The following is a 22256-nucleotide window of genomic DNA, read 5'->3' on the forward strand; positions in this document are numbered from 1 at the left end:
CATGGCGGCCATGCATGATCTGTGGCAAGACCGGGCACAGCTGCTCCACCAGCGCTGTGAGCGCCGCCAGGACAGGCCGCGTAGGCCCCCAGCCTCCCCCTCGGCTACGTCCACGACCCGGAGTTCGGGAGCTCGGGACCATGAGAATGACCAGCAAAATTCAGGAACAAAATTGCTCCAACAGACTTTTTTTTTTTTTTTAGACTAAATCTAGCTTTGTCGCCCAGACTGGAGCACAGTGGCACAATCTCGGCTCACTGCAACCTCCGCCTCCCAGGTTCAAGCGATTCTTCTGCCTCAGCCTCCTGAGTAGCTGGGATTACAGGCGCCCTCCACCACACCCGGCTATTTTTTTCTATCTTTAGTAGAGACGGGGTTTCACCATGTTGCCCAGGCTGGTCTCAAACTCCTGACCTCGTGATCCATCTGCCTCGGCCTCCCAAAGTGTTGAGATTGCAGGTGTGAGCCACTGTTTCCGGCCACCAACAGACATTTTTTAAAGAAAAAATATGTGTATCTTGAAAGCTATTTAAAATACTCTACTTACAAAGAGAGAGAGAGAGAGAGAGAGAGAAAGATTTGGTACTATCTGTGATTTTAGGCATCCACTGGGGGTCTTGGAACATGTCCCCCTTGGGTAAGGGGGAACTACTGGATTTATTTATCTGTATTGTGGTCAGCACTGGGATTGGCTCTGGATGAACACAAGGAATAAGGCCTCTGCACTCAAAGAAAATGCAACAAATGGAGAGAAGCCTCCAATAAACCAGTAAGTGTGTCCTGACCAACTGGGTTGCATGCAAAGAAAGAAATGACGTGGGTGCTGTGGCTGTGAATAATAGGAGGAAGTTGTATGTGATGGAACCTATTTCAGAGGATGCTTAATAAAGACTTCCCTGTGGAGGTGATGTTTAGGCTCAGACCTGAAGGAGAAAAAGGAGCCTGCAGCCAGAGTGTGTAGAAGAGAGTTCCAGACACAGGGAACACCTATGTGTTGGATGCATCTAAGACAAGAGAGAAACTGACTTCTGGAAGGGAATGTTTGGGGAGTGCAGGTCAGATTGTGGAAAGGGGCTGGGGGTAGCTTGCGCAGAGCCTCAGATGTCTTGATAAAGAGTATAGCCTTTATTCCAAATGCATGGGGAATTGTGGAAATTCATCGTTGTTTGCGTTTTAAAAAGAGCTATCTGGCTGTGGCATGGATACTAAACTAGAGGAGAGCAAGTGAGGAGGCTCTTGAAAGAGAAGAAGCTGGGGTGGTACCAGTGAGGAGGGAAAGGGGTGAGGGGATTTAGGCCATTTTGAAAGAAAACAAATAGATAAATAAGACATGATGTTGGATTGGAGGTAAGGGATAAGAGGGAGCTATCACTGATGGCTTCCTGTTTTCTGGCTTGGAATTATCTATCAAGGTGACACAGACTGTAGGAGAAACAGGTTTTGACCTGTTACATTTCAGATGTCTGGGTTTATTAAAAGGGTAGTATTCAGCAGTGGCTCAGCCCTCTGATGTGTTAAGGTTCAGTGCCAACAAGAGAAACAATCCTCCAAATTGCTTTGGCATTACTGAAGCCATACTTATTTTTAATAGCTTTATACAGCTTTAGTGCCTTACTTATAGAACTGTTAAGGACATAAAAGAGTAATGAAGGCTAGGCACAGGGGCTCGTGCCTGTTAAATCCCAGTACTTAGCACTGAGGCAAGAGGATCACTTGAGCCCAAGAATTCGAGATCAGCCTGGGCAACCTAACAAGGCCCTGTCTCTATGAAAATAAAAATGAAATAAACATTAGCCAGGTGTGGTGATGTGCGCCTGTGGTTCCAGCTACTTGGGAGGCTGAGGTAGAAGAATTATCTGAGCCCAGGAGTTCGAGGCCACAGTGAGCTGTGATCATGTCACTGTACTCTAGCCTGGGTGCTGAGTGACAGAGTGAGACCCTGTCTCGGCCCACACATCCCACCCCCCCCCACACACAAGTAATGTGTACTTTTGAGTTGTACTTTATTTTCTTTTATATGTGACAATATGTGCTACAGTGGTATTTTCATAAAGGTAAAGGGTATAATCCTCACAAATGTCAAAGGTCTACTATAGATATAATAGGCAATGCATTGAATCAATTGCCAGTAACATTTTATGCAAAATGTAAAGAGACTAGTTGGTGTGTAGTCTGTGGATAGATAATAGTTCTCCTGGCCGGGCATGGTGGCTCACACCTGTAGTCCCAGCACTTTGGGAGGCTGAGGCGGGTGGATCACTTAAGGTCAGGAGTTTGAGACCAGCCTGGCCAACCTGGTGAGACCCCATCTCTACTAAAAATACAAAAATTAGCCTGGCATGGTGGCACATACCTATAATCTCAGCTACTCGGGAGGCTGAGACACGAGAATCACTTGACCCCAGGAGGCAGAGTGGTTGCAGTGAATCAAGATCTCCCCATTGCACTACAGCCTGGGTAACAAAGTGAGACTCCATCTCAAAAAAAAAAAAAAAATGTCCTTTAACTATTATTAGAAGCTAGGAACTCTGTTTTACACTATAAGTATCCCATTTCAGCTTCTACATTATTTGTCATCCGTTTTACGTGTGAGAAAATCAAGGCTCAGAAAAGTTAAGTAACTTGCCCAGGGTCACAGAGCTAGCAAGGGGCAGAGTCTGTATTTGTTTTTTTTTTTTGTTGTTGAGACGGAGTCTCGCTCTGCCACCCAGGCTAGAGTGCAGTGGCCGGATCTCAGCTCACTGCAAGCTCCGCCTCCCGGGTTCATGTCATTCTCCTGCCTCAGCCTCTTGAGTAGCTGGGACTACAGGCGCCCGCCACATCGCCCGGCTAGTTTTTTTTTTTGTATTTTTAGTAGAGACGGGGTTTCACCGTGTTAGCCAGGATGGTCTCGATCTCCTGACCTCGTGATCTGCCCGTCTCGGCCTCCCAAAGTGCTGGGATTACAGGCTTGAGCCACCGCGCCCGGCCAGAGTCTGTATTTGGACTCAGGTCTGGGTTGGCTACAAAAGCTTGAGGCTTTACTTGATTGTTTGATTGTTAGAGACAGGCTCTCACTCTGTTGCCCAGGTTGGAGTAGAGGTACAATAATGGCTCACTGCAGCTTAGACCTCCCAGGCCTCAGGTGATTCTCCTGCCTCAGTCTCCCAATAGTTAGGACTATAGACATGCACCACCATGCCTGGCTAATTTGTGTGTGTGTGTGTGTGTGTGTGTGTGTCACAGAGACAGGGTCTTGCTATGTTGCGCAGGCTGGTCTTGAACTCCTGAGCACAAGCGATCCTCCTGCCTTGGCCTCCCAAAGTGTTGGGATTACAGGTGAGAACCTCTGCACCTGGATGAAAGCTTGAGTTTCTGTGTAGTAGATGTTTCATTACAGAATGGATTCTCTGGAAGCAGAAGCTGTGATGAAGACGGAACAGAAAGGTTTATTGGGGAGCAACACCCATGGAAGGAGACCTGTCAAAGTCTCTACCAGCCAAACAGGAAGCTCTGAAGCAAAAACTACGCATTAGAGGAGTCCAGCATTGAGCAGAGATGGCTAGGTCATTGTTCCAACCCTTGCCCAGTCATTGGCCAGGGAGAATGTCCCAAGAAGAGCATGACCTGGCTGGAAAGCTGAGGTGGACTTGAAGGCTGTCAGTGAACTGAACTCCTTGCAGCTGGGCAGTGAGTTCACCCTTAAATGGGGATATGAACAGTGCATCTCCTTGTTTGCCACAGGCTCTAAAAAATGTCAGCACTCTTTCACCCAAGAAAAGGCACTGCATTAGTTGTCTATCGCTGTGTAACTAATTGCCATAAAATGTAGTCATGGAAAACAACAAAGATTTGTTATTGCACGGTTTCTGTGGGTCGGGAATCCAGGCATGGCTTAGCTGGGTGCCTCTCGCTGAAGGTCTTTCCTAAGGTGGCAGTCAAGCTGTCAGCGTGGACCACAGCCCCATCCAAAGGCTCAACTGGATGGAGAATCCACTCCCAAGCTCACAATTTGTGTTTGTCTACAGGACTCGGTCACCTCATCACATGAGCCTCCCCACAGGGCTGCCTCTTGACATGGCAGCTGGCTTCCTCCAGGGTGAGCAATCCAAGAGACCTCAGTGAGAAAGAGGACTCAAAATAAAAGCCATGGTCTTTTATAATTTTGGAAGTGACATTCCATCCCTTCTGCTGCATTCTATTTCTTAGGAGTAAGTGAATATATCCAGTGTACAGTCAAGGGATGTACAAATACAAGAATACCAGGAGGTGGGACTCCTTGATGGCCATCTGAGAGGCTGCCTCCCATATTCAAATAAATAACACTGTGGCAATAATAAGATTGGATCTCATGTATTGAGCAGTTGCTATAAATCAGGGGTGGCATTAGGCCCTTACATACATGATCTCACCATGTCTCCTGTGTTCACTCAGGATTCATTAGGCACCAGGCACTGTGAGTTCTTGAGAACAGAATGGCAAATGAGGAACACTCCTGCTCTGGAGGTGCTCATGTCTACAGGAATAATTTGTTCTGATTTTACAAAGGAGGACAAGAAAGGTCACACAGTTAGTAAGTGGCTGAGCTGGGAGGCCCAAGCTGCTCAGTGTGACTTTGAGGCCAGAAATGTTTGTGAAGACAGCATACTCCTGAATCCACCATCCTGGAAAACATCAGGAGGCACCAAAAAGGCCTCTTCACACCTTGTCTAAGAACAATAGTGAGGAAGAAACAAGTCACAAAGAATACATACGATATCATTCCTTTTTCTTTTTTCTATTTTTTTTTTTTTTTTTTGAGACAAGGGCTTCCTCTGTCGCCCAGGCTGGCAGGTAGTGGTGTGATCCTGGCTCACTGCAACCTCCAGTGTTCAAGTGATTCTCCTGCCTCAGCCTCCCGAGTAGCTGAGATTATAGGCACCTGCCACCACACCCAGTTAAGTTTTTTGTATTTTTAGTAGACAGGGTTTTACCACGTTGGCCAAGCTGGTCTCGAACTCCTGACCTCAGGTGATCCACCTGCCTTGGCCTCTCAAAGTGCTGAGATTACAGACGTAAACCTCCGCACCCAGTCTAATTCCATTTATACGACATTCATAAACTGATGCTTGTTTATGGGGCACACTTAGTTGTAACACAAAAGAGGAAAAAAAGATAATGGTTTCCACAAGTTAGGATAGTGGCCACCTCTGGGGGTGGGAAGGGGATGGAATAGGGGGACACACAGGGGCTGCTGGGAGGGGGCTGAATACTATTCTAGACCTGGTGGTGGTTATATGGGTGTTCAATTTATACTGACAATTGAATGACACATATGTTTTCTTTACTCCTCTGCATGTATGACGTAGCTCACAAATAAAATAGCAACAAGAACTATTGTGTTGAGTGGGAAGCGATTTGCAGGGTACTTGCCTATGCCTGTGATGGAAGGCAAAGAGCTCTCCTTTTCAGAGACACTGGGGATACGATGTCTTCATGCCTCTGGCAAATCTCTTACACAGATGGCTTCCAAGCCTGGTTTACCACTATGTCCTTAATGTGTGTTGCACCCAAAATAAATTCTGAGGAGGACAGTGCTTGGTGAGATCATCTTGCCATTTGATACACGTGTCTGAGCAAGTTGCTGTTTTTTTCTATTCCTGAACCCACTGCCTAAGAGTGAAACCTGATTCACATTGTAACAATAGCCACTCAGATCTTCACAAAGCAAAGAGAAGCTTTATACAAAAGGGTGAAGGAAAGCTCACTCCTGGATACCTCTGATTAATTAGGCTTTAATGGATTCCCTTCAAGAACCTGTCAGAAAAGCAAGCCAGGTGCAGCGGCTCACACCTGTAATTCCAGCTACTTGGAAGGCTAAGGCGGAAGGATCCCTTGAGCCCAGAAGTTCGAGGCTGCAGTGAGCTATGATTGTGCCACCGTACTCTAGCCTGGGGGACAAAATGAGACCACATCTCTAAAAAACAAAGAGGAAGGAGAATTTTATTACTTAATGGATATAGAGTTTCTGTTTTACAAGATGAAAAGAGTTCTAGAGCTGAATACTGGTGACGGTACCAGAACATTATGAATGTATTTAATATCACTAAACTGTACACTGAAAAATGGTTACAGTGAGCTGGGCATGGTGGCTCATGCCTGTAATCCCAGCTTTTTGGGAGGCTGAGGCAGGTAGATCACCTGAGGTTAGGAGTTTGAGACCAGCCTGGGCAACATGGCCAATGTCTCTAATAAAAATACAAAACTTGGCCGGGCGCGGTGGCTCAAGCCTGTAATCCCGGCACTTTGGGAGGCCGAGACGGGCGGATCACGAGGTCAGGAGATCGAGACCATCCTGGCTAACACGGTGAAACCCCGTCTCTACTAAAAAATACAAAACAAAAAAACTAGCCGGGCGCAGTGGCGGGCGCCTGTAGTCCCAGCTACTCAAGAGGCTGAGGCAGGAGAATGGCGAAACCCGGGAGGCGGAGCTTGCAGTGAGCTGAGATCCGGCCACTGCACTCCAGCCTGGGCGACAGAGTGAGACTCCGTCTCAAAAAAAAAAAAAGAAAAAATAAATAAAAATACAAAACTTAACTGGGTGTGGTGGTGTGTGCCTGTAATCCTAGCTATTCTGGAGGCTAAAGCACGAGAATCACTTGAACCCGGGAGACAGAGGTTGTAGTGAGCCGAGATCATGCCATTGTACTCCAGCCTGGGTGACAGAACAAGACTCCATAAAAAAAAAAAAGTTACAGTTGTACATTTTATGTTGTATGTATTTTACTGCAATAAAAAAATGGGGAGGGGGGATATGGGGCATCAAGCCAGGAAAAAACATGGAGGTTTGTAACCAGCCTGGGAAAAACAGTGAGAGCCCCATCTCAAAAATCGAAAAACAAGATAAAAAAGACATGGAGGAACCTTAAATTCATATTGCTAAATGTAAGACGCCAATCTAAAAATGATATATATTGTGTGACTCTGCAACTATACATATTCTTTTTTTTTTAGACAGAGTCTGGCTCTGTGGCCCAGGCTGGAGTGCAGTGGTGTGATCTTGGCTCATTGCAACCTCTGCCTCCTGGGTTCGAGGGATTCTCATGCCTCGGCCTCCCGAGTAGCTGGGACTACAGGTGCATGCCACCACGCCTGGCTAATTTTTGTATTTTTTAGTAGAGACAGAGTTTCTCCAATGTTGGCTAGGCTGGTCTCGAACTTCTGACCTGAGGTGATTGATCCACCTGCCTCGGCCTCCCAAAGTGCTGGGATTACAGGCATGAGCCATGCACCCTGACAATAATCTAGAAAAGATAAAACTATAGAGACAGTAGAAAGATCAGTGGTTGCCAGGGATTAGAAGGGAAGGAGGGATGAATAGTTGGAGCACAGGGAACTTTTAGGGCAGTGAAACTATTCTGATACTGTACATGACATTATGCATTTGTCAAAACTCATAGAACTGTACAACACAAAGAATAAACCTTAATATAAACTATGAACCTGAGTTAATAGTAATGTGTCAATATCAATCTGTCAATTGTAACAAATGTAGCACACTAATTTGTAGTAACTAACATTGTACGATGCTAATAGTAGAGGCAACTGTGCCTGGGAAGAGGAGTTATGTAGAAACTCTGTACTTTCTGCTCAGTGTTTCTGTAAACATAAAACTGCTCTAAAAGGTAATGTCTGAAATTTTTTTAAAGATAAGGAGAAAAGAAGAAAGATCCATATTAGATGTCTTGGAATTTCTCAAAAAGGGAGAATTGTTAAAAAAAAATCATTGAAATAGGATTTGGTTGAAATGACTATGAATGATCGGAAGAAAACTGTTTCCATCTAGAAGGATTCTACGTTCAGATTTTCTCCAAATGACTCCGAGTTGTCATTACAGATTAATGGAAAAAAGTGGAAATCCTAAAAACTTTAAAAGACAACCAAAAATACACAATCAGGGCGGGGCGCTGTAGCTCACACCTGGAATTCCAGCACTTTGGGAGGCCGAGGCAGGTGGATCACGTGAGGTCAGGAGTTTGAGATCAGCCTGGCCAACATGGCAAAGCCCTGTCTCTACTAAAAACACAAAAATTACCCAGGCATGGTGGCGCATGCCTGTAATCCCAGCTACTTGGGAGGCTGAAGCAGGAGAGTCGCTTGAACCAGGGAGGTGGAGGCTGCAGTGAGCTGAGATTGCACCACTGCACTCTAGCCTGGGTAACAGAGGGAGACTCTGTCTCACACAAAAACAAGCAAACAAACAAACACGCAAAAAAAACACAATCATATTCCTCTGCAAATATGTCCTCCAATCTTTGTCTTGGCTCAGCCCAACAGCATTTTTGCATATAACTGTCCTGAATTCACCTTCTTTGTTTTCTGGTTCTGTAGGCAGGTGACTCAGTCTCAAAAGGTGAGGTGTGCAGGGAGGTCGTAAGGGAATTTGATGAGAGTGAAGGGGAACTCTGAAATACTGATCCAGCCACACTTGCAAACACTGCTGCTGTGGCTGGGAGTTATTTCTACACAGCTTGAATCCTGTGCTGTTAGAAGCCTTCTTCTGCAGGAGTGGCCTTGGTTTTATTGCTTCTTAACGGTTGGGAACAAGCTTCCTGCCAAGTGTTTGGAAAGACATGTCCAGTTCCCAGCTCTGGCTAGATATGAAAGTGAAAGTTTCTGAAAATGATCCTTGCTGGCTCGGATCTGAAGCACCTGTTAGGAGGAAGAACAGATTGGCCCTAACTCGAGGGTGCTCCCAAGTGGCTGTGGACCAGCTATGGGTCCTTGCAGGGAGAGGCAAGAAGTGTGCGCAAAGCTACAGGTAAATGAAGAACCGGGGGATATCTGAGACACAGAATCCATTTTATTTTTCCTTTTAGTCTCTTGAGCTTGCAGCAGTCAATATTTTTAATTACAAAATTTAATTTACAAATACAAATTATATATATTCAATATGTACATGATTTGATATACATATACATTATATAATGACCATCACAATCAAATTAATTAACATACTGTCATCATCCATAGTTACCACTGTGTGTGTGTGGTGGGGTGAGGTCATTTAAATTCTGTTCCCTTATCAGATTTCAAGTGAATGAGGCCGGGCGCGGTGGCTCAAGCCTGTAATCCCAGCACTTTGGGAGGCCGAGATGGGTGGATCACGAGGTCAGGAGATCGAGACCATCCTGGCTAACACGGTGAAACCCCGTCTCTACTAAAAATACAAAAAAAAAAAAAACAACAAAAAAAAAACTAGCCGGGCGAGGTGGCGGGCGCCTGTAGTCCCAGCTACTCGGGAGGCTGAGGCAGGAGAATGGCGTAAACCCGGGAGGCGGAGCTTGCAGTGAGCTGAGATCCGGCCACTGCACTCCAGCCTGGGCGACAGAGCGAGACTCCGCCTCAACAAAAAAAAAAAAAAAAAAAAGATTTCAAGTGAATGATACAGTAAGGTACACTATGTTGTAAATTAGATCCCTAGAACTTGTTCATCTGATAAATGAAAGTTTGTACCCTTTCATCAACATCTGTTCACTTCCTTCACACCTCTGGTAACCACCATTCTACTCTGCTTCTATGAGTTCAACTTTTTAATTTTTAAATTTTTATTTTATTTATCTATTTATTGAGACAGGGTCTTGCTCCGTCACCCAGGCCACAGTGCACTGGTGGTACCACAGCTCACTGCAGCCTCGAACTCCCAAGCTCAAGCAGTCCTCTGACCTCAATCCCCCCAAGTAACTGGGACTATAGGTGCATGCCACCACAGCTGGCTAATTTTTGTATTTTTTATAAAAACGGGGTTTTGCCATGTTGCCCAGGCTGGTCTTGAACTTCTGAGCTCAAGCAATCCACCTTGACCTCCCGAAGTGCTGGCATTGCAGGTGTGAGCCACCATGCCCAGCCAAGTTCAGCTTTTTTAGATTCTACATACAAGTGGAATCATAGAGTAATTGTTTTTCTGCGCCTGGCTTATTTCACTTAGCGTAATATCTTCCTGGCTCATCCATGTCCCAAATGGCAGAATGTCCTTTTTAAAGGCCGAATAATGTTCCATTATGTATGTATATATACCACATTTTCTTTATCCATTCATCTGCTGATGAACATGGATTGTTTCCACATCTTAGCTATTGTGAATAAAGCTGCAATGAACATGGGGGTGCAAATATCTCTTTTAGATACTGATTTCATTTACTTTAGATATAAGTTGACCCTCCATATCTATAGTTTCCAAATCCATGGATTCAACCAACCAAGGATCAAACATATTTTAAAATATTACATCTCTACTGAACATGTACAGACTTTTTTGATTGTTGTTTTTTAAACAACAAAGTATAACAGCTATTTAGGCCATGAGCAGTGGCTTATGCCTGTAATCCCAGGACTTTGGGGCCAGGCACAGTGGCTCACGCCTATAATCCCAGCACTTTGGGAGGCTGAGGCGGGTGGATCACCTGAGGTTAAGAGTTGAGACCAGCTTGACCAACATGGAGAAACCCTGTCTCTACTAAAAATGCAAAATTAGCCAGGCGTGGTGGTGCATGACTGTAATCCCAGCTACTCGGGAGGATGAGGCGGGAGAATTGCTTGAACCCAGGAGATGGAGGTTGTGGTGAGCTGAGATCATGCCATTGCACTCCAGCCTGGGCAACAAGAGTGAAACTCCATCTCAAAACAAACAAACAAACAAACAAAGTGTATTACAACTATTTAGGCCATGAGCAGTGGCTTATGCCTGTAATCCCAGCACTTTGGGATGCCAAGATGGGAGGATCACTTGAGCCCAGGAGTTCAAAACCAACCTGGGCAACATCGGGACGCCCTGTTTCTACAAAAAGTAGAAAAATTACCCTGACACGGTGGCTCATGCCTGTAATCTCAGTACTTTGGGAAACTGAGGCAGGAGGCTTACTTGAGGTCATGAGTTTGAGACCAACCTGGCTAACATGTCGAAACCCCGTCTCTACTAAAAAATACAAAAAAAAAAAAAAAAAAAAAAATTTAGCCAGGCATGGTGGCATGTGCCTGTAATCCCAGCTACTTGGGAGGCTGAGGCAGAAATATTGCTTGAACCTGGGAGGCGGAGGTTGCAGTGAGCCAAGATCACACCACTGTACTCCAGCCCGGGTGGACCATAGCCTGGGTGACAGAGTGAGACTTCATCTCAAAAAAAAAAAAAAAAGTAGAAACTGTGGTCTGGCACAGTGGTGCACACCTATAGTCTCAGTTACTCAGGAGGATGAGGCAGGAAGACTCATTGAGCCTAGGAGATGGAAGCTGCAGTGAGCTGTGTTGTGCCACTGCACTCTAGCCTGAGTGACAAAAATGATTTACATAGCATTTACATTGCATTGAGTATTATGAGTAATCTAGAGATGATTTAAAGTTTATAGGAGAATGTGCACAGGTCATATGCAAATACTACAACTTTTTTTTTTTTTGAGACAGCACCTCACTCCATTACCCAAGCTGGAGTAGAGTGACACCATCATGGCTCACTGCAGCCTTGATCTCCTGGGCTCAAGCGATCCTCACACCTGAGCCTCCCAAGTAGCTGGGACTACAGGTGCATGCTACCAAGCCCAGCTAAAATACTACAACATTTTATATCAGGGACTTGAGCATCTGTGGATTTTGGTATCAATGGGAGATCCCAGAGCCAATCCCCACTGACACCAAAGGATGACTGTATACCCAGAAGTGAGAATGCTGGATTATATAGTAGTTCTATTTTGTGATACAGACTCCTTGACTGTAACTTACACTGGTGGGCCAGAAATGCCAGAACCACAGGGTAAGCTGAAGCTTAGAAAAATAAAGCACTAATAGGGCACTAATAAATGATAACTAATATTTATTCAGCACTTACTTTGTACCAGGCATTGGGCTAAGTGTTTATGTGAAATATCTCATTCAATCTTCACAACAATCGTAAAAAGCAGGTACTATTTGTGCCCCCATTCTAGAGACAAGAAAATGGAGGCTCAGAGAAGTTAACCAACTGGCTCAGGTCACAAAACTAGTTTGTGATAGAGCTGCGATTTGATTCTGGCTTGCTGGACTCTAGAGTCTGTCCTCTTAAACACTATGCTAGTGAGGAGCAAGGCAAAAAGATTAGAAAAAGAAAGTGCTTCTCAAATGGCTATAATGGCTTTTAGCCATTACTACTTAATGAGAAGTATAGATAGGTCTATTGATGAAGAAGGAAAAAGAACCTAAAATTGGAGGTGTAGTGGTCATCAAAGAACAAAAGGTCAACAAATTACTTTTCAAAAATCTGATTAGGTTTTATTAGCAATTTGTGAACCACGCAGCATCCAATCTACAAAACAGAAAGGAGCTTCAATGAGCTAGACAGAATGGGTAAGTTTCACAGGCAGAAAGAGACAGAGGAAAGCAGGAACAATGAACAAATGCTGGATTGATCGTTTCAAGATTACTTTCCTTGTAAAAATGTAAGTGAAATCTTATTGGCTTAATGGGATTTGGTTATCATCTCTCTCCTGATTTCTTGAAGATCTGATCTTACAAGTAAACCACTTTGGTTTGGTTTGATGACATGGAACTTCAGCCTTGTTTGGGGCCTGCTGTTTTTTATCTTTTCATACCAGATAGGTAATGTTCGAGACCAGCCTGACCAACATGGAGAAACCCTGTCTCTATTAAAAACACAAAATTGAGTAGCAGCAGCGCCCGGTCCCGTGCGGAGGTACTCCTAGCGGTGTTGTTTCTCCAGCAGCGGCAGCTCTTCACTACAGCGCCAGGACGAGTCCGGTTCGTGTTCGTCCGTGGAGATCTCTCTCATCTCTCTCGGCTGCGGGAAATCGGGCTGAAGCGACTGAGTCCGCGACGGAGAAAACTTTAGAAACTGTTCCTTTGGAGAGGAAAAAGAGAGAAAAGGAACAGTTCCGTAAGCTCTTTATTGGTGGCTTAAGCTTTGAAACCACAGAAGAAAGTTTGAGGAACTATTACGAACAATGGGGAAAGCTTACAGACTGTGTGGTAATGAGGGATCCTGCAAGCAAAAGATCAAGAGGATTTGGTTTTGTAACTTTCTCATTCATGGCTGAGGTTGATGCTGCCATGGCTGCAAGACCTCATTCAATTGATGGGAGAGTAGTTGAGCCAAAACGTGTAGTAGGAAGAGAGGAATCTGGAAAACCAGGGGTTCGTGTAACTGTGAAGAAGCTGTTTGTTGGCGGAATTAAAGAAGATACTGAGGAACATCACCTTAGAGATTACTTTGAGGAATATGGAAAAATTGATACTATTGAGATAATTACTGATAGACAGTCTGGAAAGAAAAGAGGCTTTGGCTTTGTTACTTTTGATGACCACGATCCTGTGGATAAAATCATATTGCAGAAATACCATACCATCAATGGTCATAATGCAGAAGTAAGAAAGGCTTTGTCTAGACAAGAAATGCAGGAAGTTCAGAGTTCTAGGAGTGGAAGAGGAGGCAACTTTGGCTTCGGGGATTCGCGTGGTGGTGGTGGAAATTTCGGACCAGGACCAGGAAGTAACTTTAGAAGAGGATCTGATGGATATGGCAGTGGACGTGGATTTGGGAATGGCTATAATGGGTATGGAGGAGGACCTGAAGGTGGCAATTTTGGAGGTATCCCCGGTTATGGAGGAGGAAGAGGAGGATATGGTGGTGGAGGACCTGGATATGGCAACCAGGGTGGGGGCTACGGAGGTGGTTATGACAACTACGGAGGAGGAAATTACGGAAGTGGAAATTACAATGATTTTGGAAATTATAACCAGCAACCTTCACACTACGGTCCAATGAAGAGTGGAAACTTTTGTGGTAGCAGGAACATGGGGGGACCATATGGTGGAGGAAACTATGGTCCAGGAGGCAGTGGAGGAAGTGGGGGTTATGGTGGGAGAAGCCGTTACTGAGCTTCTTCCTATATGCCATGGGCTTCACTGTATAAATAGGAGAGGATGAGAGCCCAGAGATAACAGAACAGCTTCAGGTTATCGAAATAACAATGTTAAGGAAACTCTTATCTCAGTCATGCATAAATATGCAGTGATATGGCAGAAGACACCAGAGCAGATGCAGAGAGCCATTTTGTGAATGGATTGGATTATTTAATAACATTACCTTACTGTGGAGGAAGGATTGTAAAAAAAAAATGCCTTTGAGACAGTTTCTTAGCTTTTTAATTGTTGTTTCTTTTTTTTTTTTTTTTTTTTAGACGGAGTCTCACTCTGTCCACCAGGCTGGAGTGCAGTGGCGCGATCTCGGCTCACTGCAAGCTCCGCCTCCTGGGTTCATGCCATTCTCCTGCCTCAGCCTCCCTAGTAGCTGGGACTACAGGCGCCCGCCACCGCGCCCGGCTAATTTTTTGTATTTTTCGTAGAGACGGGGTTTCACCGTGGTCTCGATCTCCTGACCTTGTGATCCGCCCGCCTCGGCCTCCCAAAGTGCTGGGATTACAGGCGTGAGCCACCACGCCCGGCCTAATTGTTGTTTCTTTCTAGTGGTCTTTGTAAGAGTGTAGAAGCCTTCCTTCTTTGATAATGTTAAATTTCTAAGTTTCAGGTGACATGTGAAACCTTTTTTAAGATTTTTCTCAAAGTTTTGAAAAGCTATTAGCCAGGATCATGGTGTAATAAGACATAACGTTTTTCCTTTAAAAAATTTTAAGTGCGTGTGTAGAGTTAAGAAGCTGTTGTGTATGATTTAATAAAATAATTCTAAAGGAAAAAAATACAAAATTAGCTGGGTGTGGTGGCACATGCCTGTAATCCCAGCGACTCGGGAGGCTGAGGCAGGAGAATCGATTGAACCCAGGAGGCGGAGGTTGCAGTGAGCCAAGATTGCACCACTGCACTTCAGCCTGGGCAACAAGAGCGAAACTCCGTCTCAAAAAAAAAAAAAAAAAAAAGGAAAAAGGGAGGAAGAGGGGTAAGTGGCAGGTCACGCATGCACTGACTCCTCACATATCTGCTCTCATGTCCTTGGTCAAAGCAAGTCTCAAGATCATACCTCACTTCAAAGAGAGCTTGGAAGTACATGCTTACCGCATGTTTGAAAAAGGAAAGAGAGTATTTGTGATAAAAAAAAAATCAAGCATAATGATATTTGTGTCAATGACGGCTCAATGTTTATAGAAAACAGTGGACATTTTCTAGGTTTTATAGAAATTATGTGATGCAAAAATGTTTATCATGTAATGCGGGTTTTAAAAAATGCATTAAATGACCAGGCACAATGACTCATGCCTGTAATCTTAGCACTTAGGTAGGCTAAGGTGGGAGGATCCTTTGAGCCCAGGAGTTTGAGACTAACCTGGGCAATATAGTGAGACTCCATTTCTGTAAAAAGAAAAATAAAAATAATTATATATTTTAAAATACACTAAATGATCGCCATGTAGAATGGAGAACTCAAAATGAGGTTACTACTTTAATTTGTTTTAAAGTGAGAGAAGAGATCATAGACAACATATTTAGAAGTAACTCTTACTCAGTTTAGATTATATTATGGACAAAAATCATGGAAAACATGTATCATGTAGTATACATACTGATGAACTACCAGAAAGGAGAAAAAACAAAGAAATGGAAATCAATTCATATTTCATTGGTTGTACATCTGCAGTAATCATTACATTCAGCTATCTTTGCTATTTCCCCTACTTTCAGTCCTGTAAAAAACACAGTTCTATGAATTTTTAAAATTTCATTGTCATTAAAGTATTTGTTTTGTTGTTATAATAATATTTGTTAAAGTAGGGAGTTAGACCACATTTTATTTATTTAATTTATTTTTAGTTAATTATTATTATTTTTTTTTTTGAGATGGAGTCTCACTCTGTCACCCAGGCTGCAGTGCGGTGGTGCGATCTCGGCTCACTGCAACCTCCGCCTCCCAGGTTCAAGTGATTCTCCCACCTCAGCCCCCCGAGTAGCTGGGATTGCAGGCACATGCCACCACGACTGGCTAATTTTTGTATTTTTAGCAGAGACGGTGTTTTACCGTGTTGGCCAGGCTGATCTCAAACTCCTGACCTCAGGTGATCCACCCACCTGGGGCTCCCAAAGTGCTGGGATTATAGGCGCGAGTGACTTCGTCTGGCCCTGACTACATTTTATTTAATAATTTGTTAGTTTGATTTTGAGCTTTTAATTTTTTAGACATTGGTACCCGGGTCTCTATTTGTGTTCTTTCCCCGGGTCTGACAACTGTTAGGCGTTAGGCCCAGCTGCCACCCAGAGCTGACTTTCTTGGCTATCGAGACTCAGTTCGACAGGCCCCTTATATAAGCTTTGTATCCTTTAGGAACCCAACCTGCAGCCACACTTGTTTGCCAAGTCCCAGTCACACCAATTCCCACCTTCTTCCTCAACCTACCCAGTCAGCTGTTGAGGCATCCACGGATCTCAGGATCAAGTGCACATGTCTAACTACAATCAAAGTGCCGAGAGTGTAAAACATACAAAACTCAGTACATGTGAGGAGCAGCCTCAAGGACAAACTCAGAATACTAAGAACACTTTGCCAAATTGTGAAATGACCTCTATTTCTTTCTCCCTCCCTCTGGAGTCCCAAATAACCAGTGTTTGAGAATTCTGAATACCAGTCCTGTGGGGAATGAGGAGAGATTTAGGTTTATGCTAATCTTACTCACTCAAAGCCTAATTACTTAAAGCCCATTGATAGATGGCTGTGTAGAGCTGAGGATATCATGTATTAAGTATTCAAATGATTGACGTGCTGTATGAATTAGACTCTCATCCCTGCCCAGGTGCTTAAACTCTGAACTGCTTTTCCCTGTTATCGGCCACCCTGTACTGTGGGCTGCAAGTTCATTCCAGTTGTTAGAGATGTACATCTGCTGGTACAAAAAATAGAAACTCAGCTGAGGAGAGTGGCTCACACCTGTAATCCCAGCACTTTAGGAGGCCGAGGCGGGAGGATTGCTTGAGCCCAGGAATTCGAGACCAGCCTGGGCAACATAACAAGACTCTGTCTCTACACAAAATTAAAAATTAGCCAGGCATGGTGGTGCATGCCTGTAGTCCCAGCTACTAGGGAGGAGTGAGGCAGGAGGATCATCTGAGCCCAGATGGAGGCTGCAGTGAGCCAGAGTTGCACCACTGCACTCCAGCGTGGGCAACGGAGTGAAACCCTGTCAAGAAAAACAAAACAAAACAAAACAAAAACACCAAAAAACAAATTACTGATAGTTTAGATTCCTTCATGTTTTATATCGCTGCTCATTTCATTATTTCAGATTCTTAAAAGAAGCTGTGAGTCAGATGTGGTGGCTCACCCCTGTAATCCCAGCACTTTGGGAGGTGGGAGAATTGCTTGGACCCAGGAGTTTGACATTAGCCTGGGCAACATAGTGAGACCTCATCTCTACAAAATAAAATAAAATAAAATAAAATAAAAATTAGCTGGGCATGGTAGCGTACACCTGTAGTCCCAGCTACTTGGGAGGCTGGGGTAGGAGGATCATTTGAGCCCATAAAGTCGAGGCTGCAGTGTGCCATAATCATGCCACTGACCTCTAGCCTGGGTGACCAAGTGAGACTTGTCAAGAAATAAAAGAAAAAAGCAAAGCAAAGCAAAGCAAAGCAAAGCAAAGCAAAGAAAAGCAAAGAAAAGAAGAGAAAAGAAAAGAGAGGAAAGGAGAGGAAAGGAAGGGAGAAAGGGAGGGAGGTGGCAAGTTGTGCCCACATCTAGGGATAGATCCAAAGAAGCCTAGAGTCTGTGTTGTAGGATTTTCCTGAGAGCAGCACTATTCATCCAGGATCAGGAAAGTGAAAAACCCAACAACCAGACAAAAAGCAAAAACCCATCAAACAAAAAACACAGTAGGATGACCGAACTTCCATGAGAGGCTGGTACTTTTTCCATCTCAGGGCATCTGGTCAGTGTAGCTTTGCTAAGTTTTCTGGAAAAATCGCTTACTGTTACTCTTTCTTTTATAGTGACATGTTCTCTTATTATCACATAAACAGTGGCTATGTACAAACTATATAACTGCAGAGGAATGAGCAAAGTAAAATATAGTAAGAAAAAAAAAACCACCCGTAATTCTACCCATACTAATCACTGTTAAACGTTGGTGTATAACCTTCCAGTCCTGTGTATATGTGTTTTACTAAAAATGAGATCATACTGTAACGACTTTTTCAGAAAACAATGAACATGTATCATATAGCATACATATTGATGAACTACCAGCAGGGAGAAAAAACAAAGAAATTGAAATCAGTTAATAGTTCATTGGTTGTACATCTGCAGTAATCATTACATTCAGCTATCTTTGCTATTTCCTCTACTTTCAGTCATGTAAAAACCACAGTTCTATGAATTTTTAAAATTTCATTGTCATTAAAGTGTTTTGTTGTTATAAAGCTATATTTGTTAAAGGGGGGAGTTAGACCACATTTTATTTGTTTATTTATTTATTTAATTTATTTTTAATTAATTATTATTATTATTATTTTGAGATGGAGTCTCACTCTGTCACCCAGGCTGCAGTGCAGTGGTGCGATCTCGGCTCACTGCAACCTCTGCCTCCCGGGTTCAAGTGATTCTCCTACCTCAGCCTCCTGAGTAGCTGGGATTGCAGGCACATGCTACTATGACTGGCTACTTTTTGTATTTTTAGTAAAGACGGTGTTTCACCAAATTGGCCAGGCTGGTCTCAAACTCCTGACTTCAGGTGATCTACCCTTTCATAGTTGATGGGAAATTAATGTGAAGCTGCTGAAGGCCATTTTTGTTATGACTTGGGGAGACATCCACTGAGAATAAAGCCCAGACAAAGGATAGATGGATGATTGATGACATATTTGAGTACCTGGATCCAGCTGTGTCTGAAGCCAACAACCCCTAGACTTAGATGAGCCAGTAAATAAATTCCCTTTTCTGCTTAGGCCAGTTCTAATTTAGCTTTTGCCATTTGCAACTGAAAGAGACCTACAGTATTCACCGGGCTCATCACAAATATTTAAAAATATTTAAATATTCCATGATTTTTGTCCACAATATAATCTATTTAAACTGAGTAAGAGTTACTTCTAAATATGTTGTCTATGATCTCTTCTCTCACTTTAAAACCAATTAAAGTAGTAACATCATTTTGAGTTCTCCATTCTACATGGCGATCATTTAGTGTATTTTAAAATATATAATTATTTTTATTTTCATTTTTGCAGAGATGGAGTCTCACTATATTGCCCAGGGTAGTCTCGAACTCCTGGGCTCAAATGATCCTCCCACCTTAGCCTACCCAAGTGCTAAGATTACAGGCATAAGTCATTGTGCCTGGTCATTTAATGCATTTTTTAAAACCTGCATTACATGATAAACATTTTTGCATCACATAATTTCCATAAAACCTAGAAAATGTCCACTGTTTTCTATAAACATTGAGCCGTCATTGACACAAATATCATCATGCTTGATTTTTTTTTTTTTTTTCTTTTGTGACAGAGTCTCACTCTGTTGCGTAGGCTGGAGAGCAGTGGTGTGATCTTGGCTCACTGCAACCTCCGCCTCCCAGGTTCAAGCGATTCTCCTGCCTCAGCCTCCCAAGTAGCTGGGACTACAGGCATCTGCCACCACGGCCGGCTAGCTGGTATTTTTAGTAGAGACGGGGTTTCACCATGTTGTACAGGCTGGTCTGGAACTCCTGACCTCAAGTGATCTGCCTGCCTTGGCCTCCCAAAGTGCTGGGCTTACAGGCGTGAGCCACCGTGCCCGGCCTATGCTTGATTTTTTAAATGCTTTTTTTGTAAAATTGCCTTTATTTATTTATGAAGAGAGGGTATTTCTCTGTAGCCCAGAAGTTGTTGTAAAACTCTGTCACAGTAATAACAAAAGACTTTGTACTTAGGATATATAAAATATATATTAAAAAATGTAACACCAATTTCTGTAATTTCTTTCTCCATCTAAAATAATTTTGGTATAAAATTAAAAACTCAGTTATCTGCCATGTTCATGCAGTGGGAAGCTGTAATTATTAATTTGTGGATTTTTCTTTTTTTTTTTTTCTCTTGCCTAGGCTGGAGTGTGGTGGTGCAATCTTGGCTCACTACAACCTCTGCCTCTCGGGTTCAAGTGATTCTCCTACCTCAGCCTACTGAGTAGCTGGGACAACAGGCATCTACCACCACATCCAGCTATGTTTTTGTATTTTTAGTAGAGACAGGGTTTCACCATGTTGGCCAGGCTGGTCCCGAACTCTTGACCTCAGGTTACCCACCCACCTTGGCCTCCCAAAGTGCTGGGATTATAGGCGTGAGCCACCATGCCTGGCTCATTAATTTGAATTTAATTGCATTTTGCTAGAAACATCTTTATGCTATTAGAAGGATGTGATCAACATTTTTTAGGATCACCATCCAAAAAGCATAATAAAGCCCCAGAGGTTTTTGATTTTCACATTCAATTGCAGCTTTTATAAATGCAATTTTCTTCACATACTAATGGACACGCTGGAGTTGCATTTGGGTTTTTGAGTTATAAATTTGCTACAAATAATTCTTTTCTTGTTCTTGTTTTGATCAATAATTCAGTCTTCATTTAGGGAAGAATGTGAAGTTGTACGGATTTCATCTGATCTTTTCAAATTACGGGTTTGAAGATATTTTTTGTTCATTATCATATGATTAGTAATTAAATCTTTATTAAATAAGGAATTCGTAAAAGTTCTGTCTGCGAATTTTATGTGAGTCATGCTCAGCAGACGTCGATTCACTTTCATTGTTTTCAGTTTTTAGAAATTTAAGCAGACTGCTTTCTATTTTATCTTCTTTCAGGCTTTTTGTTCTCTAAGTTCCACTTCTGTATTTTCTTTTTCTTTTTCTCTCCCTCCCTTCCTTCCTTCCTCCCTCCCTCCCTTCCTTCTTCCTTCCTTCCCTCCCTCCCTCCCTTTCTCTCTTTCCTTCCTTTTTTTTTGACACAGTTTCACTCTGTTGCTGAGGCTGGAGTGCAGTGGTGAAATCTCTGCTCACTGCAACCTCCACCTCCTGGGTTCAAGCACATTTCCTGCCTCAGCCTCCTGAGTAGTTGGGACTATGGGCGTGTGCCACCATGCCTGGCTAATTTTTTTGTATTATTAGTAGAGTCGGGGTTTCACCATGTTGTCCAGGCTGGTCTTGAACTCCTGATCTCAAGTGATCTACCTGCCTCAGCCTCCCAAAGTGCTGGGATTACAGGTGTGAGCCACTGTGCCCAGCCCATTTCTGTATTTTCAATCTCAATGTGCTCTTGACTTATACTGATCTAAATTATTTATGCTTATTAAATTATACTTATTTAAATTAAACAATTTTAAAATTATTTTATTTAAAAATATTTAAATAAAGCTGAATTTGTATTTAAATTTCTGGAAATACTAATGTTTTTATAAAAATTCATAACTCTAGCATTCAGTGTCAAGCTGGTTGTCATTGTATTTGTCCATGCAGTTGCCTATTCATATTGTTTCATGAATGTTGTCTCTATTCCTGAGTATATACAAATATAAGAATAATAAGATTTAATGTTACAAAATTTTCAGCTGTCACTTGCAACTGTTGCAAATACCAGAATCATGCATCACTGACAAATGGTACCTTGTTATGTAAGAATCTATTGCATTTGTGCTGAGAAGATTTGACAAGTTCATTAGTCTTTTTTTTTTTTTATTAATGTCTCCTCCTCCCTGAGATCTCAAGTAGTGTCTAGCTCTATGTTAGCAGCACAACTTAAAAATCTCCATGGCATTCTGATTAATTTCCTTTTTTTATTTCAAGGACATAGGGCTAGAGTGTAAAGAAGGAATTTCTTGGGTCCTGAAACGGTGTAAGTCATGATAACAGATGGGTGGGGTATATAGGTTGTACCATGCCAGCACTAAGGGGCAAATATCAAGTTGCAGACACCTATACATTCCTTAATATACAAATGTGTTGTGTTTGTTATATATGCGGTCCTCCAAAGCTCAAGTTCCCTGCTTGCCTGGGTTAAGGGCAGTGGTCACTTTGGATGTCGTCTTAGGAACTAGTCAAAGATCTTTGGAGAGTGGGATCTTCGGCAGACTAGAATAGGGAAAGGAGCCACGCTAGGTGAGATTTGGGAGACAGGGCAGAGGCAGATTTACCATGAGGCCCTCGTTTGTACAGATTGCTCCAAGGTTTTGGTGCTTGCCTGATTTTGTGTTCTTTTTCTTGAAGATGTTCCCAGCTCACAAAAGTGAAGTTTGAAAAACATAAGGCAGGATATCAGAGCCCAAACCAGACAGGTTCAGGGTAGTTCAGGG

General features: G+C 43.1%; 1 protein-coding gene across 1 annotated transcript; it reads left to right on the forward strand.

Annotated features, from left to right (window-relative positions):
- The first annotated feature begins 8734 nt into the window (after positions 1–8734).
- On the forward strand, positions 8735–14118 carry LOC117067990 (heterogeneous nuclear ribonucleoproteins A2/B1-like). Its single transcript, XM_033185264.1, has 2 exons — positions 8735–8779; positions 12652–14118. Exons 1-2 carry the CDS (start codon positions 8735–8737, stop codon positions 13876–13878), a joined length of 1272 nt encoding a protein of 423 aa, XP_033041155.1. The 3' UTR covers positions 13879–14118.
- Positions 14119–22256: the final 8138 nt, after the last annotated feature.

Source organism: Trachypithecus francoisi, unplaced genomic scaffold (genome assembly GCF_009764315.1).
Source record: "Trachypithecus francoisi isolate TF-2019V2 unplaced genomic scaffold, Tfra_2.0 Lachesis_group20, whole genome shotgun sequence".
In the NCBI taxonomy this organism is placed as follows: Eukaryota; Metazoa; Chordata; class Mammalia; order Primates; family Cercopithecidae; genus Trachypithecus; species Trachypithecus francoisi.